This window comes from Papaver somniferum, unplaced genomic scaffold (assembly GCF_003573695.1).
Source record: "Papaver somniferum cultivar HN1 unplaced genomic scaffold, ASM357369v1 unplaced-scaffold_150, whole genome shotgun sequence".
Lineage (NCBI taxonomy): Eukaryota > Viridiplantae > Streptophyta > Magnoliopsida > Ranunculales > Papaveraceae > Papaver > Papaver somniferum.
This window is the reverse complement of record NW_020624377.1, coordinates 2,440,896-2,458,366: the sequence shown is the minus strand read 5'-3', so window position 1 is coordinate 2,458,366 and position 17,471 is coordinate 2,440,896. Positions and strand designations below refer to the sequence as shown.

The window sequence follows — 17,471 nt, the reverse complement described above, 5'->3', positions numbered from 1 at the left end:
GGTGGTAATTCAAGTGCCCCTTATCAAAAAAAATATGGAAATGACCAATTAACCCTTATTATTAATAATCGAAATTAGTGATGATAATCAAGATTAGTGTTGATAATCAAGATTAGTGTTGCTAATTAATTTTCACTTATAATAACTCTAAAATCAGATTTTTAGAGTTTTAAAAAAAAAAGTTTAGAGGAGAAGAAAAAGAAAACTTATGTGATATTTGTGAAATCCTAGATTTTGATTCACTCAACCAAAATGAGTGATTCCAGTGGAAAATTCGAGATGGGTGAATCTCTATACGATAAAGAAAACAAATACTACATACCTCTTGATGGAGATCCTGATATGGAGTATTTGTTAGATGGTAGAGATGTTTTAACCCATAGTGAAGGTCAATCTCAACCAATTGAAGAAATTACCCAACAAAGTGAAGAACCCAGCACTGAAAATCACCAGGTATACTTCTAAACTAGTTCCCAATAGCTTTTTGTTACTTAAAATTCTCTAAAGAACGTAAAAAAAAATCAAATTTTTAAGAATTTCAGAAGAACTTACGGTTGGTAATTAGCTAGTCACCAACCGTAACTGTATGTTACGTTTCGTAAAGTATCCAATACCAACCGTAACTGGTTCAATTTGGGGAAAACCCAAACGTATTACCAGTTACGGTTGATAGAAAATTTTCGAGATGAACCGTAATCCCAGTACATATCCAACCGTAACTCATCATGTGCATGGAAGTATTTACTGCACTTTTTACGGTTGCTAATGTGTAAATCGAGACCAACCGTAACTTGGCTACGGTTTGTTATCTGTGTTTTTACCAACCGTATATTTCTCCGTCTGTTTTCATTTTCATTTCACCCTATTTACGGTTTGTTACTGGAGGACCATTATCAACCGGAGTTAAGTTACGATTTCTAAATGATTGTAGTTACCAACCGTATCTCTGTTACGGTTGGTATTTCCTGTGTCATGTCCAACCGTAGCTTTATAACATGACTAAAAATATAACAAACAAAGAAAAATGTAACCAAACTTACCATTAGAAGCGCAACATTCCCGACAATTTCAGTAGCTCCAACCCTAGAGTCCTTTCTTAGGCTGTCAAGTAAATATGTAAGGGTTGCAGTGGCCCACGAATAGTTTTTGATGTTGTCCAAATTCTTCAACAGTTGTAGGTAATGAACATTGACCTTATTTCCCGAGTTATCGAGAAAGAATATGGTCCCAAGAGAATACCACAAACTGTTGTTTCATCCATCACCCGACCTTCCTTTTCCTTTGCTGATGTTCCTTCAAACTTGGTCCTCAGATTCTTCAACAATAGCTTTTTGATGATTTTTGGTTTATGTGGTTCAGCAGGGTCATAACCACCAGCCAACTGAAACTCCATCTCAGTTTCATCTTTCTCCCACCCAAGTGTTTCTTGAACAAGGATATAAAGGTAAGTCCAAGACATGTTGTTGTCGAAACCTTCAAATACAGATTGTCCTTCAACTTCAAGGTCAGTAATTTGCTTCACATCGTCCGGTGTTATTGTCATCTCTCCAAATGGAAGATGAAACGTATCGGTTTCAAGCCAATATCGTTCCCTGAAGGCAGAGACCACAACATTATCATACTCCGATTGAAGGTGAAGAATTCCAGGCCCTAGTCCTGTACTAGCCACTAGATTGCGAACCGAAGCACATTCTTGACTTAATGGACAATGTTTACCCCTTTGACGCTTGAGCAATTTAATGCATCTTGCGTGGTCCTAAGAAAACAAATATACAAAAATATAAGCATATTATGGTGAACTGAAATAAACAAACAAAATGTATCAAAATAATGAATGTTTTAAGAAAAGTAACAAAATACATACCCTTGTCTGACATACTTTTGCGGACCAGGAACCGGTATAACCAAATAAGATTGAAGACTTATCTGGGGCCTCGCACCAAGGTCTTTTATTCTTCTTCGGTGGCAACAAAAAATCTTTGCCTTTAGGAATATGCATCCCTTTCGGTGCGGGCTCCTTTCTCGGATTTCTTTCTTTCTTTTTCCTTGGAGGTGCAGCTACAACTACCTCTTTTTCCTTGGTATTTTCTACATCTTCATCATTTTCTTCATCTTCCTTTTCTTCATCATTTTCTTCATCGTCCTCCTCTTCATCATTTTCTTCATCTTCCTCCTCTTCATCATTTTCTTCCTCTTCCTCCCCTCCATCATCATCGGTTCCTTTAAATTCTTCTTCATCTTCATCATTATTAGTTTCTTCCTCCACAATTTCATTTTCGTTGCCTTCACGGTTAGTTTCGACTCCGACCTCTTCTTGATCATTATGTTCCACTCCTTCTAGCCCAACTCCAGATTCAGCCACAGGTTGTTCCCTCAACTTAATTTCAAACTTATTCTTCATCTTCTCATTCTTGTGGATACCTCTATTATTAACCCCTAAATGCTTGTCACCTCGAGGGGTGGGCGTATGATCAATCGGGGTTAAGTCATTTCCTCTCTTTTTCTTCCTACACAAGCATTACAATTGATTGATTTACTAAGGGTAAAACAAATAATATGGACAACAAAAACAAAACAAAATGGTGAGCCTGCATAGTTACGGTTTGTAACCAATGAACAGAGACCAACCGTACCACTCACACGGTTGGTGAATAGTGAATCGAGACCAACCGTATCAACGATACAGTTGGTAACTGATGTATCGAGATCAACCGTAACTAAACTACGATTGGTATGTTATCTTAGTTTTAACCGTAAGTTTTCTTTGGCCAAATACTAACGTACCGGATGTTCTGCGGTTGGTAATGGATGTTGAGTTACAAGTCGTAACTCAAATACGGTTGATAACATTGATGGAATTACAAACCGTAGAAACCAAATGAAAGTTACAGAATAATGTACGGTCCGTAACTCAACACACGAGACCAACCGTAAACTATTTACGGTTGCAAAAAAAAACGTAACTGAACAATTTCTCATAAATTCAAGAACTTACGGTTGGTATTTCAGTTATTACGAACCGTATCATCAACAAAAACCATAGTTACGGTTGAAATTGGAGTAATTATAAACCGTAACTCACATGCAACACACAAATTTCAGTTTCAATTTCGATCCAAAATCCTAATTTTTTATACAAAACTAACTTAAATCAAACAATAGACTAAACCCTAACTGGGTTTTTCGAAACATACCTCAAATAAGTCATTGTGCTTGATTTTGACGGTTGAGGAGTTTCAAATTGATGTTCTTGAGCTAATGGAGGATTTGGTTCATTAGAACGGCTACAATCTTCGTCAACCTTCTTCTTCGGCATCTCTAATATAGTTTCCAATCAACGATTATCAATTTTTTAAATCGCCGATTAATCGAAGAGGACGATGAAAATTCAGTTTTAATGGTGGAGAGGAGGAGAAGAGAAGAAGTAAAGTTGAAAAAAAAAAACTGTTTTGATTTTCGGATTCAATTGGGTTAATAATGGGGAAGGATAATTCAGTCTTTTCAACCAAAAAAATAAGGGTAAGTTAGTCCATTTGAGGTGAAAAGGGTAATCTAGTCAATTAAAAACCCTTATAGGACACCCCCTAACCAATAATGGGGATATTGCTATCACCCTTGCCGCCCCTCCAGTGGAACCACACGTCCCTTTAACATGATCGCTTTTTATATCAAGTTTGGTTTGGTCGTTAAAACTTAAACTTCCACTGTTTGTTTGAACAAAAATAAAACCTTCCAACATCTTGCCAACAACGGTTTCGTGGTGTAGTTGGTTATCACGTCAGTCTAACACACTGAAGGTCTCCAGTTCAAACCTGGGCGAAGCCATCGATTTTCTTTTTTAGCACACTGAATGAGTGGGTCTCCAATCCATAACCGGTCCTTTAGTATTAAAGAGTCAAACCGACGAAATCAAATTCATTTATTTGCACATCACCCTGTTTGATTGATTTTTCCAGAGATATCCAGAGAAAATGGCGAGCTCTAGATCAGTTGAGGAATCGGTTGCAGCTTTAAGTATCTGTGAATCGCATAAAGCGACTCGGATTTTAATGGCGGTGAACGAGTCGTCCGTCAAAGGATATCCACATCCATCCATAAGCAGTAGAGGAGCATTTGAATGGACTCTCGAGAAGATCGTTCGTAACAATGTTACTGGTTTCAAGTTTATGTTTCTGCATGTTCAGGTTACTGATGAAGATGGTTAGTGTTTTCTCTTCCTTCTTGCCCTAATTCTCTGATTTTTTGTTTTTTGTTTGTTTTTGTGAAATTGAGGGTTTTGTTTTCCTCTGATTGTTGTGTGTTGTTGTAGGAGTTGATCGATTCTTGTAGGTTTTTATTTAAGATTGAGTTGATTGCTTTTGAATCGGTTCTGTAATTTGATAATGGACAAATAATTTGGATTTTGGTTTAATTTTGCCAAAATAATAATTGAGTTGATTGCTTTTGAATCGGTTCTGTAATTTAATAATGGACAAATAATTTGGATTTTGGTTTAATTTTTCCAAAATAATAGCTCAAGGGATGAAATAATGGTGAATTTCGGTTCTGGGTGGAAGTTTATGGAACACATGATTTCTTGAATTATAAGAGAATTTGTAGCTAGGATTCTTGTTTCGATTTTATTGTTTTGCCTCTGTTACCAACTAATGTAGGAATGTGTAAGTTGTCCATCCACTAGATCAGCATTTGTGACAATTTTACTTGATTGGTCCATAAGTAAAGTACTATTTGCAAGTCCAACATAAGCTTCTTCGAATTGTTTGTCATTTCTTTTGCAAGTTTGTATTTTCTATTTATAGTTGGCTCCCTTCTTATTCTACACTAATACCTTAAGGCTAGGGATGTAGATTGCAATGGATTATGTTAATTCCTTGCTATCGAGATTTGGAATCCTTTCTTAGGACTTAGCATCGCGTCTGAGATAAAATTCCCTAAATGCTCTTTGCTCGCAGTTATTGGAACTGCAGAGTTTGCAGAATCATGGCGCTAACTAGAACATTCGGACTAAGTCAAACAAAACAGTTAGTACTTGCAGATGCTAGATAGATGCAAAGTTACTTATCGGGAGCATTGCTTAAACACCTCCCATTTTTCCTCTTTTAGGTTATTTTCAATTTGCCACAAAACAGTCTCACAAGCTTGTCATCATATTCTCACTGTCTGATTGAACTTTGATTTAAAACCCCCTCATGAACTGCATTTCCTTCTTACAAATAATTCGTGTTTTAGTTTAATTTTGCCAAAATAATAGTACAAGGAATGAAATAACGGTGAATTTCAGTTCTGGTGGAAGTTTATGCAACACATGATTTCTTGAATTTATAAGAGAATTTGTAACTAGGGTTCTTGTTTCAATTGTATTCTTTTTTCTTCTGTTACCAGCTAATGTAGGAATGTGTAAGTTGTCCATCCACTAGATCAGTGATTGTGACAATTTTACTTTATTGGTCAATACAATAGTAAGGTAATTCATGAAAGTTATGTTTGTAATGGTGTGTAGGAATTGGTTTGTTTGTTCAAGGCGCTGTAAATTTGTGTTTACATCTGAATATAACATCAAGTGGAGAAGGGTTTAATTTTATTTTCTTGGTTAAAAGAATAACTACAAGTTTAAAACTGTTGTGCTAATTGTATATTGCAATGAGTTCTCTTCCTAATTGAGTTCACATGGCAAGCCATAATCCGTTTTAGGTAGTTACCATCTCAAGTTTTTTTTATTGTAGTAAGTATCTACGTTGGGCGAAGTCTCTCATTCTACACATCGCGCTCTTATGGCTAAGCTTCTACGAATTGTTGGTCATTTCTTTTGCAACTTGCAAGTTTGTTTACTCTATTTAAAGTTAGCTCTCTTCTTATGCTTTACGGTTTGCATGAGAAGTCCTGTTTGGATGCTTTATTACTCATTTTTGTTCCAAAGATTTGGAGATAACCAATTTTCTGTATATGACTACCAACTCTGTTTCTCTTGTTGATTTTACCTGGTAAGATAGAGGGAAATGACTAATAGTCCTTTTGCGTCGTGCTTTTGCTAGGGTTCGATGATATGGACCGCATTTTTGCATCTCCCGCGGACTTTCAAGCCTTGAAGAATAGGGACAGGAAAAGAGGGCTTCATTTGCTGGAACACTTTGTTGAAAGATGTCATCAGATTGGGGTATAATCTCCTTGTTTTCACCTCTCTCATCACCACACACACACAAGACATTCAAACATGTACATTATTCTTTTACGGTGTAAGATGAAATTTGTTTGCATTCTATAGTTTTGCAAATGGCTACCATATTTATTATTATGGGATGTTTCTAGATTTCCTGTGAAGCATGGATCAAGAGTGGTGATGCTAAAGAAGTGATTTGCCATGAGGTGAGGAGAGTTAAACCAGATCTGCTGGTCGTCGGATGTCGTGGTCTTGGTCCTTTCCAGAGGTAATGAAATTTGATGTTCACATTACTAATATTTACTGTGTTTTTTTAGTATCTATCTGTATTCATGTTGACACTATTCATCTGTGTTATTCATAGCAATAGTGCATGCTCTCCTTTCCGGGTTGTTATATGTGATACATGCTTAGTTCATCTTTCGAGTTCCCCATTCTTGTTTGACTTATATGTGTGAAAACAATCCAAATAAAATTGCCAACACTTCGAGTCGACAGTTTCGAGATCACCTTTCTCAGTTCAATCATTCATTCATTTTCTAGGATTTATATATATGTTTCTTATAAGAGATTGGCAGTACTCTTACTAATACATTTAAAGTACTCGATTGAGAGATATCTCATTTCCTCGGCTGTATGTATATGTATAGTTTCAATCATTCCATCTCTTGGAATATTATGTTATCTGAGAAATAAAATTTGTTTGAGAAATGCATTTTTGTTCTTGGATGGTCATTGTATGGGAATTTCCAGGACACTTACATGTTGATTTGTTTCATAACAGGGTGTTTGTTGGAACAGTGAGCGAATTCTGTCAGAAACATGCCGAGTGCCCCATTATCACCATCAAGCGCAAGGAAGAGGATATGCCACAAGACCCTGTTGATGACTAAATGTTTCCAGATTGTTGTTAAAACATTTTAAGAGTGAAAAGTACATATGAGTAAGAGAGTGAAAACAAATGAGAAGTGAACAGAATGGTTTTCAAAAAAAAAGCGACAAAGATGACTATTGTATAATATTATATGTAGTGTAAGAAAAATTATCTGTTCTTCAGAATGCACTTGCTTTTGATTGTTCAGCAAATATTTTTTCTCCTCTGCATTAAGTTATTGTGGGTCTGTTAGAGGTTCTATTTATGGAATTCAACTCCATTGTTTAACAATCAAGACTGGGTTTGATTCGAATGTTTATATTGGAACTTCTTTGATAAACTTATATACTTAATGGGGTGATCTAGTAAATGTGAAGATATCAGTATACGAATTAGTCTCAAGCCGTTTGGCATATCAGAAAATGGTACTTTGACTAAAAGTTGACTCTATGTTTGACCGGTCCATCCGTTTGGGCCATAAATAAATAAGGTTAACTCAACAGTGAACAACAAACAGTCCACCAAGTTCTAGATTTATTTTAGGGTTTCTTCTTCATCGTCTGCCTTCGAGTCTGAGGCTGAGATTTTCGAGATGAGGCTTCTAACACACAACATGCTGTCCTGCAACATCAAAGGAGTAACGAACGGATTTCCATTAGGTTTGGAAATAGTTAAACACGAAGTCAAAGAAGTTGAATTCAATTCAGATTTCATCAGAAACATGTTTGTCAAGATTGAATGGAAAGCATTAGTTGATGCTGCGAAATCAATGGGTTATGAAGAATTACCTGAAGAAGTTGATTCATCTATGCTTGAGAGTGATGAGTTTTTGAAGAGATTTCATCATGCCCTTTTGGAACTTCATCTTGAAGAAGGTGCACTTGTTTGTCCTGAAACTGGGAGGAAGTTCCCTGTTGTTAAAGGGATTCCTAATATGCTTCTTAATGAAGATGAAGTGTAAGATTATTTCATCTCTGTTTTGAAATTATGTTTAATCTATGGATGGAATTAGGGTTTTTGAGAGTGATGTAATATGAGATTAGGGTTTTAATTGATACATTAGACTTGTTCTTCTCTATAAACATTTGGTCTGGTTTTGGTGTTTAATTTTGATTTTGTCTGCTTGAATTTTCTTATATGTTCTTCTCAATGGCGTAAGTTCAAATGTTGGGCATCCATTACTTGCAAATTGCATAAGCTAGAGAGCATCAAGGGTCTATATCTCAAGACATGGTTTGGTTTGTTGCTTAATGTTGATTTGATATTTCCTGCTTGAATTATTTATAGTTTCTTTCTTGTGTCTGTGAAATGCAAAACCCCAAACCCTGTCTCTATCTGCATCTGTGGAGATTTGACCATGGCGGCATCAACACCGAATCTGGTCCAGAATTGCTAGCTAAGCATTTCCAATTTCCAACCAGTGTGTTTTTGATTATTGTTTGGTTCAACTTAAGTTCTTGATGTCCATATTTTAGTGAGAATGATTTGAACAGTGAAAACAAGATTGTGGTTAGCTTTTATCCATGCCGTACTTGCAAATTGCAAAAGAATATAGCACTAGAATGATGTTGTCTATTGCAATAAGCTTAGTTTAGAACTGAAACTTCTCTTCCAGCACTGCGGCTAGCCATACAGATACAGGATCTAAATTCTAGTTTAATAAGGTTCTCTACCTGTGGCGAAATTTAGTGAGAATGATATCAATGGTTGCAAACGCGTCCGCTATTCTCCATTTGCACAATGGTTGACTGCAAGGTCCTAGATGATGTCGTCGAACTCAGTTATCCGCCTTCCCTTGATCCTTCTCAAGCACCATGCCTCTACCCTCCTTGATCCTCCAAAGCTTGGGGGATGCATTAGCCAAAATTACAGGGCTTTGTATCACAGGTCAACTTCACAAAGATATAATGTACTTAACAAAATACGAATAGGAGGTTCTGTTCGTACTTCAAGACTTGCTTTATACACTATGGATCTTTTTTTTTTTGTTGCATTGTTCAACATATGCACATCTTTTCATCAAAAAAGGAAAGATATCAATGGTGTACTGTAAACAAAGATGAAAAAACTAAATTAGTTGGTCTGAGGGATCGAAAGTGTGGAAAATTCTGTTTATAGAAGACTTGCAAATTGTAAAACAAAAAATAGAACTGTTGTCTAAAACAAAACTATCAGTTTGGTGAGATACCAAAAGTTACTAGTTCAGATAAAACTTCACTTGTCTGACACTGCATAAACCACAAAACAGCAAGAGGAGTAAACCTTTGCAGCGAGGTTTTGTCAATCCAATAAGTTACATATAATTTACTAAATACCTACCAATACACTGAGCCAGTTAGTAACCTAAAAGAGGAGCTGAAAACAGAAACAGTTTTTTTTACAAGAGAGTTATTTTTATGCTGTGGGTGGGGGAATGCTATTGAAGTGTTGACATGAAAGTATCATCGTCCAGTAGCGCTTCTAAGTCGATCAAGTCATCATAGCCGCCTCCCACTGGTTCTACTGCAGTGTTTTGATCCCAATCATTCATGGCCTGTAAAAGAACAACAAATTATAGCATCGTGTAAGTAGAGTGGTACCGAGCTCCCACTACCTGAGTGGTTGTTATGGTGTGCAGTCATGTTTAAGGTGTGGGATCAAGTCTTGGTACCAACAACAACAATAAAAAATTACTCTTTTGACATTACAATTACTGGAAAAAGCTAGTACCTTGGATTCCTGAATCTCTGTGACAACAGTCAGCAACCTACGATATTGATCTCTTGCTTCAGGATACCGGACCATGGATTTCACCCGGGAGAGTGCTTTATCTAGCCTTTCCTCCGTCTGTTTTCTTCCTGCCTTCAGGAAATCATCATCATCTTCTTTTGTGGTTAGGCTTGAAGAGGGAGCCTCTGGAAGTGCTTCATCCCTAAAACCACGCAAGCCTCTGCCTTTTCTTCTCCAGCGTAAAATTACTTTCTCCACAATTCCTACTGACCAGACGATCGATTTGTAATGTTTTCTGACCTGGTGCCCTCTGACATGAGCCTTTTTTCAACACCAGGAGTCAAGTTAAATAAATATATTAGTGGGAGTTTAGCCATGAAATAATAAATACTGAAAGACGATGAAGTCGTAACTGAAGGTCAGAATATAGGTTTACCTGGATCCTAACAATCCGTTGTCGGGTAACCAGAAAGTCCTTTCTCCCTTTCCAACCACGGAATTTGTTTTGAATTCGAACTGCAGCTGCAGTCACAGGTTCATCATATCGTCCCGACTTATTTGACTTCATGGTCACAAGTGACAGGGCACGCTCATCTGACATATTTACTTTATCATCATTAATTTCAATTAACTGTTTCTTTTGGAATGACTGAACCCTGAAGACTTGGTGAATACGAGCAGCAGCTTGATTTGCATTACAAAGAGCAGTTAACGAATCCTTTAGTGACACATCCGGAATACCAACAGTGTTTGGTGTTGGACTACGCTCTGAAAGTGTCTGTACAGCTGTCACATCGGAGGTCTCTCGAAGGTCATTTTCCTTTCTTTCCTTCAAAGCAAGCGTAGAAAGATGGGTGGTCAAGGAACACTCTGCCAAGTAACCAGCAATTCCTTTGTGACCATTGGCAGAAGCAAGATCTGCAGGTGTTCTCCCAGAAGGAAATTTGGGACTAGGATCTGATAATGCTCCAGGAGCCGCTCCCAAGGATACAAGAACACCAACAGTTCGCTCCCTGGGATAAATATATATATAAAGAAAAAAAGGTGAGAACATAAGAAAGCATAAGATCCGCTTTTGTTTTACAGAAAGTTTTAATTCAAATAAATCAGCTTTTAAATTATCACTGGACTTCAGAATCGGTAACAATGATGGAATGAGGAGTGGATCATTTGTAAGTTTCATACCTGCCACAAAATGCTGCCCAGTGAAGTGCCGTCCATCCATTGACATCACGGAAGTTGATACTAACACCTGAAGAAATAGTTGGTTCAATTGCCCAATCATAACCAAGCGCTGCAGCCAGATGTAGAACACCTTGACCCTCTTCATCTAACACAGTAGGACCTTTTTCGCCTTCAGTTACTTTCTGAAGCAGCCACACATGGAGCTTCTCTTTCAGCATCTTTTGAAGCCTTTGCTCCTTCTGCTTACCAGGGAAAAAGTCCTCCTCTGAAGTGCTCTTTATCATTTGGAACCACTCGTCTTCTTCTTCTTTCATTAAAGAACTGACCTTACTGTCGATTTTAAGAGATAGTAATTTACCGAATCTTACATGATGATACATATCACTCATAATGCTGGTATAATGATCAGTCATATCCAAATCTTGAACATTGCTTTCTCGGAATTCAAATTCTCTCACTTCACTACAAGCCAACCTGTTGGAACATGTTATGTAAAAAGGAACTCTCCCTGCTAAGTGGAGAGGTGCTTGACAACGAAGAACACCATCTCCTAACACCTCTGCCAGAACCTCCGTCTCCCCAAACATGCATGACCATCTACAATTTCCTAAATCTTGCTGACTCTTCAAGAAAGTTCCAGTTATTATAACCTAATTAAAACACAAGGATGGATGATTAAAACCAAGAAAAGCATACTGCCGTACTGTTTCTAGTGATGATGATGGGTTAAGATTCACATAAAGTAGAAAAGGGGACATAAGATTTAATACCTTAGATTCTGAATTCGTGTAACCCCAATTAGGCGAGAAGTCAGTAATGCTAAAGAGCTGGTCCTGAGCGACCGAGGGACTCAACAAGTAAGCATCCAAGTTCAATTGAGGAGGTATGTTGGCATTGTTAACCACATTTTCGCTTTCTGTGCTATCCCAGTAGAAACTAGATTTTGTATGTGAATCGTTTACTTCCCCAAGTTCCTTACTCATCCACCGGTTGAAGCTATCAGTTCTAGACTTCTCTAAAAGTGGCTTTTTCTTTGGCATGGAAGGATAATTAACAGTTCCATCTACTGGAAGATCATTCTCTAAAAATGATTTGAGTATCCCTCCAAGTTCTGCATCTGAAAGCCGATTTTGAAGATCACCCTCCAGAACATGCACACCTTTTTGCTCATTATGTCCAGCAAACGGCTCGGGAGCGCTGATATAATGAGTCGTCTGTTCGACTGACCATTTGGGCACATATGAATTATCCATTCCTAGAGCAATCTGATGAGAAATTTTTTACGTTGAAACAAATTCAGTTTTCTCCTGACTAATATAATGAACTTAAAAGGCCAATGAGAAACACAGCAGCAAGTCTCCAAACTTCAAAAACAAAAATTCAGGAATTATGGTTGAGTGGCTTTTTTTCTAAAATACAGGTATAGTGATATGTCTTTTAATCAAAACATGAGATACTACATGTACAGGTTTATTTTTATCGATCTTCCTACGACAAATCAAAAAGAATAGCATTGCGGACCAACGCATAATGTACTTACTTGTTCTTGAGTAAGAGGAATAAAATTCATTCCAGCATTAGCTGTTTGACTGAAATCATCTGCCAAAAAGAATCAGTTCGGTATAAGAAATCACGAAACTGAAAGACTATAACTAATAAGCCTTCTTTTTCAACTAGTAGAAGATGAACATCATTTGAAAATGATAAAATGATGCGTACGATGGTTACTTGTGGATGTAACTGGAAAGTATGAGTTGAACAACCCAGGATCTATCTGGTTCTCCAATATGTTGGACTGTGGAACCTCATAAAAAGGTTGGTATGTGGAACTTGGCTGACGAGATTCAGCTGCAACAAAATTAAAAGTTTAAGTGAATCTTCTTGAACAAAAAATTCAAGTAAAAAAATAATTTCTTAAAACTGTAACCAATGAAATGATTACAAATCCTACTATGAGAGAAATCGATAAAAATAATATTTTTATCTTATAGAGAAAACAAGAATACCAGATTCTATTTCATCATAGTCTGACGTCTGAGCACTAGCGAGGCTGGTGGAATCAGTGGGGGAACGCAAACAATTAGATGACACAGGACTGACTGTCTTAGAGCCAGGAAAGCCAAAGCTAGTTCTGTTCCCCTAAGAAATAAAAAAGACTCGAGTCAGTATATATAATTATATAACTCAAAAATGATAAATATTAAAACTAAATATAAGCAACAAAAAATCAGTCGTATTATCGAAATATTTATTTTTATTTTCATTAATTAACTATAGGAGGAAAATAGTAATTATTTTAGGCCCCTTATGCCGAAATGTCATGGATAAAATGGAATAAAGGTGACTAATCTATGTGGAGAAAGGTACTATCTGGCAACCACTAAGGGACCTCACAAGAACTGTTTTGAGGAACAAACTAGTGAAACAGAAAACTTATTTGACAGATGCTTGAAACAATTTTTTTCCAAGTGTTACCATACTGTCATTTAATCCTTCGGAAACATGACAAGGATTATAATTACGTTCCTAAAATTAGTAAATCTGGGGAGAGTACCAACCTTCACTTCGAGATAGTGGACAAGGACAATGTGCATGTAATCCCTGCATCATCAGAAACATATACGAACCAAAATGATTACTCTGACAAAAGATTATTATTACGGAAACAAAGGGAACCAATAAACATAACATTTTCCCTCGAAGTTGTACACTTATAGAACATTATATGTTTGCCACATTTGCATTTACTGAAGAAATGTGATTTCCTTAAAGAAAGTGTAGGTGACATGTGCAGCAGAAACAAGCATACAGGTTGAAAGAAAGCATTGTTAGCGTCTAATACGAATCTGCTTTATATACTCACTCTTCGAGCATCCAATAGCATCGTCTTTGAAAGTTCTCATTGTCTTCACCATGGGCATAGTAACAATGCAGAACATCAATGCTCCCAGCCTAAAATCATGTATATATGTTAGTATGGCATGCTGTTAAGCATACTATGAGAGAGTACAGCATGAATAATACACAATGGGAAGAGAGAATCGAATTTGAAAAAATAAGATCAGAAGTAAACAAAAAACAGGAGAAGCCTACTTAAATTACCTTCAGTTTCTCATGAGCTTCTTTGACCGTCTTTCCGTCTTTTTTCTTCCGCCAATTATGGCCATCCTTTCTGAAGTATCTTAATATCTTGCGGTCGAAAAGGAAAAGTGAACCACCTACAGCGGAAAACTAATGTAAGTCCAAGATAATTGGTGAACTATAATTACTATAAGCATATCACATAGTACTAATAACAGTTCGGTTAAGAAAACATACTAGGTGGTGTATCCGGAGGCGATGGAGCAATTTGATACTTCCGATAATTTTGAAGGATTTCACAAATCTCGGGAGGACGCAGCCAACGATTCTGTGCTTCAGCAAGTATCTGTTCAACATCTGCATCCAGCACAAAGTGTGTATGAGAACATAATATCACAGTTGCGCAACTTGTACCTCCACAACTCATCATCTTTTTCGGTCTTGTAATTTTGAAAGCTGTTAGTTTGACGACAGTCCAATTATGAGTCACCTAAGCTTCACGACTTAACAAATTTTTTATCGTAGTGATTTCTACTGAAACTGAATTTGTAATCGCTACTTGAGCTTGACTCGTCCTGTGCAAATTTGCAGTCTCTCTCTCTCCCTGATTGGGGCTCTTTTCATAGCTTTGGTGCCGAGTTAGACCCCATTTATAAACAATATACAAATTATGTCCTTCATAGTTATTTGCTTATAAATTTATGATCCAGACCATTTTGATTCTGAAATTTGGATTTTTCGTTCTGAGTTGATAAATAAATTTCAAAGCAAGAAATAGCTAATAAGCTGTCCTCACTTTCTATTTTCTAGACCATATTAAAGCAAACAAATTCATATGCACACAGTGGCAGCTCCAAGGAGGGGAGAAGATAATCACCTGGAAAGAAAATTATTGTGATGCAAAAGAGGAGAGTTCTTTTGAAACTTTTGATGACAGGTCAGCCTAGGAATCTCATTACATAATCAGTTGCTATATCAGTTTGATTTTAGGGAAATCAAATTTTTATAACGGATATCACAATACAGAAATACCGTTTCAAAGCATGGACGTGTCACGAATGAAGAATATGTTCGGAGTACAAATACGCTAAAATAATAAATAGCCAACCATTACCAGGAAGAAATTGCATATGATTTTAATTGGTTATATATAAAACTGGGTGCAATCCACCAGTCTTATTGGCTATTACATCCTGAAATTGAAACACAACATCTCAAACGAACAACTATACCCTAAAAGGAAATAGATAACCCAGAGAGGCTGCATGCCATGAATAATAGGGGGCAGGTCAAATCGGAGTTTATTTGTTTGCCAATAACTACTATTCTATTACCCATGGCATTCAGTTCCCTAGGGTTTTCTATTTTCTTTGTGTAGTTGTTTGAGATGTTTTTTGTATGGTCTGTTAAGAACTACTCGTTAGACTCTGTCATCGAGTGTCATGTGACCACACCTATAAAGTGTGTCTTATTTACATGATATTCGAATTTGTACCACACAATTAGCATGTGAAACCTGATCAGTGTAGAGCATGTACATCTTCCTTACTAATGATCAGCGGAAAAAATGACCCGTATCCAACCACAATGAACCTAACCCACGCTGCAAACTAAGAGTTGCACGAGTCCACGTAATTCGCACACTTCAAAGGAAACAGTTTTCTACCTAACTCGCTTACCCTAACTGCTGTCCTAGTGCCCTGTAACATTTTAGTACGAAATATCCTCAAGTAATTTTAGGTTTTCTCTAAAGCAGAATTAATGAACACCCCCGTAAGATTTTCAAGGTTTCAAAGTGAAGCATAGTTCCAATTATTCACAGTCGAACGCAAGTCCAGTAAACTCCACTTCGTATACTAAACAGGAATCTTAAATATATCCAGTAAGTAATATCAGAATCTATCCACACTTAATTTATCAGTTGAGTCTTATGTTGTGGTCTAAATTATGTTTTGTTCACACGCCTTTATAATGTATCCACATGGCACTTGATTTTGATTGGCGATAACTGAGTGAGATTGAATGGTCCATTTACACTAACCAATCACAATTGAGTGCCATGCGAACACACTTTAAGGGTATGTCCACAAATTTTCTATTAGAATTTTGCCGATACACCTTTCAAAAGTGTCCATGTGACACTAGATTTCAATTGGTTAAACTCTAGAATGTGATCCTAAGCATGTGGCATAGTAGGAATAGCATAGATCCAATTTATTAGTGAGATAAGCGGTCATAATCATTTATCACATGAACACAATAAAGAGGCGAGTCAATCCTATCCAACCTTAATACTACACTCCTATAATTTCCTTGTGAGTGAGCCATTTAGCAATTTCTCTCAGTTATATACTCCCTAATCTTCCTTGTAACTCTATAACACCCCAATGTTATTGGCTTACCATACCCACATCAGAAACCTAGCATGCGCCCGTACTATTTCCAAGGTCTTTGGTTATCCTATAGGAAGAAGACATTTATAATAGTAACAAACCGTGTCAAAGATTTCCTTGTACCCTGTCTATCCTCATCTCTAGTTAGACCTAGTGAGTAATTCAAAATTACATTTAGTAACAACAATGATCTAATCTGCTTGCTAATACCATCACCAGCAGAATAACAGTTACGAACAAGATACTGTCACTTTTCTACAATAGGATGTGGGCACTACATAGCCAAATTACTACCACCCACACAATTAGCAGGTGGACCATGATCCGCTTAGGAATAATCAATCTTATTTAATCAAACTAGCAATCACAAAAAAATAAATAATCAAAAACAACCATATCCATCCTCTATGGCTCTCTCTTCTCCACAAGATAATCAAAGCAAACATTACTGTTCGTAATTCATATGTTCGTAAACACTCTTATACTTCATATTATTTTCCCTAACTACTACTGTAGAATGAATTTCAAGGTATCAAGCAGAGAAGAGTTGGATTAAAAATTTCAGTCAAAGGCAAGTCAAAGTTAACTCCAGTGAGCAGCAGTACACTAAACAGGAATATTATAATAGATCCAGAAAAAGAAAATTGATACATACCTAATTTATCAGCTGGATTGTATCTCCTTGAACTAGTATTCTCCGCCATGGAAAAATTAGATAATCGATCTCAGAATTGAATCAAACCCTAGTTCTTGAAAAAACGAACGCCGTCTTGTCCTTGTTTCATGAAATTGAAAAGAGTAAGAGGAATTGATTCGTTAAATTGAATAATAAATGAGATGACGAAGAAGAATTAATAGGAGATGAAAGAGATAGACTGTGTTTGTTGGTGTGAAACAGAGAAGAAATACCAGTAGAAAAGAAATACGGGAGAAAGTGAGAAGAAGAACAAAAGGGGAAAGGAGGAGGGAGAAGGTGAGTATTAGATACGCCTGCCTAAGTGGAAATGGAGGAATTTACCAGGAAATGACGCAATTACGATTCTGTAACATAGTCCTCCTCCTACTCCAATAA

The 17,471-nt window shown here is 36.8% G+C and overlaps 3 protein-coding genes and 1 non-coding gene across 5 annotated transcripts; 3 read left to right on the top strand and 1 right to left on the bottom strand.

The window, feature by feature from the left end:
- The first annotated feature begins 3,751 nt into the window (after positions 1 to 3,751).
- Positions 3,752 to 3,825, top strand: TRNAV-AAC. The gene has a single exon. It is a non-coding gene; the product is annotated as a tRNA-Val (tRNA).
- A 74-nt stretch (positions 3,826 to 3,899) lies between these two features.
- Positions 3,900 to 7,243, top strand: LOC113335939 (universal stress protein A-like protein). Its single transcript, XM_026581948.1, has 4 exons — positions 3,900 to 4,200; positions 6,033 to 6,154; positions 6,307 to 6,425; positions 6,942 to 7,243. Exons 1-4 carry the CDS (start codon positions 3,972 to 3,974, stop codon positions 7,048 to 7,050), a joined length of 579 nt encoding a protein of 192 aa, XP_026437733.1. The 5' UTR covers positions 3,900 to 3,971; the 3' UTR covers positions 7,051 to 7,243.
- Positions 7,244 to 7,557: 314 nt separating this feature from the next.
- LOC113336144 (multifunctional methyltransferase subunit TRM112 homolog A-like) lies at positions 7,558 to 8,167 on the top strand. Its single transcript, XM_026582135.1, has one exon. The coding sequence runs from the start codon at positions 7,624 to 7,626 to the stop codon at positions 7,990 to 7,992; it is 369 nt and encodes a 122-aa protein (XP_026437920.1). The 5' UTR covers positions 7,558 to 7,623; the 3' UTR covers positions 7,993 to 8,167.
- Positions 8,168 to 9,130: 963 nt separating this feature from the next.
- On the bottom strand, positions 9,131 to 17,432 carry LOC113335978 (calmodulin-binding transcription activator 2-like). Of its 2 annotated transcripts, none has more exons than XM_026581978.1 (13): positions 17,055 to 17,432; positions 14,244 to 14,363; positions 14,028 to 14,143; positions 13,789 to 13,877; positions 13,484 to 13,526; positions 12,932 to 13,064; positions 12,654 to 12,773; positions 12,466 to 12,524; positions 11,696 to 12,190; positions 10,926 to 11,575; positions 10,177 to 10,753; positions 9,741 to 10,061; positions 9,131 to 9,564 (listed from the first exon to the last, which is right to left on the bottom strand). In XM_026581978.1, exons 1-13 carry the CDS (start codon positions 17,101 to 17,103, stop codon positions 9,448 to 9,450), a joined length of 2,889 nt encoding a protein of 962 aa, XP_026437763.1. In that variant the 5' UTR covers positions 17,104 to 17,432; the 3' UTR covers positions 9,131 to 9,447. The 2 variants fall into 2 exon arrangements, with proteins under 2 accessions (XP_026437763.1, XP_026437762.1); XM_026581977.1 differs by having other exon boundaries at positions 12,645 to 12,773; positions 17,055 to 17,431.
- Positions 17,433 to 17,471: the final 39 nt, after the last annotated feature.

Coding starts and splice junctions, on each gene's coding strand:
- LOC113335939 (XM_026581948.1), top strand. CDS start 3,972: ATGGCGAGCTCTAGATCAGTTGAGGAATCGGTTGCAGCTTTAAGTATC. Junction 4,201..6,032: donor TCAGGTTACTGATGAAGATG/GTTAGTGTTTTC, acceptor TGCTTTTGCTAG/GGTTCGATGATATGGACCGC. Junction 6,155..6,306: donor AAAGATGTCATCAGATTGGG/GTATAATCTCCT, acceptor GGATGTTTCTAG/ATTTCCTGTGAAGCATGGAT.
- LOC113336144 (XM_026582135.1), top strand. CDS start 7,624: ATGAGGCTTCTAACACACAACATGCTGTCCTGCAACATCAAAGGAGTA.
- LOC113335978 (XM_026581977.1), bottom strand. CDS start 17,103: ATGGCGGAGAATACTAGTTCAAGGAGATACAATCCAGCTGATAAATTA. Junction 13,527..13,788: donor TGCTATTGGATGCTCGAAGA/GTGAGTATATAA, acceptor CTGATGATGCAG/GGATTACATGCACATTGTCC. Junction 13,065..13,483: donor TCCACTATCTCGAAGTGAAG/GTTGGTACTCTC, acceptor TTTATTTCTTAG/GGGAACAGAACTAGCTTTGG.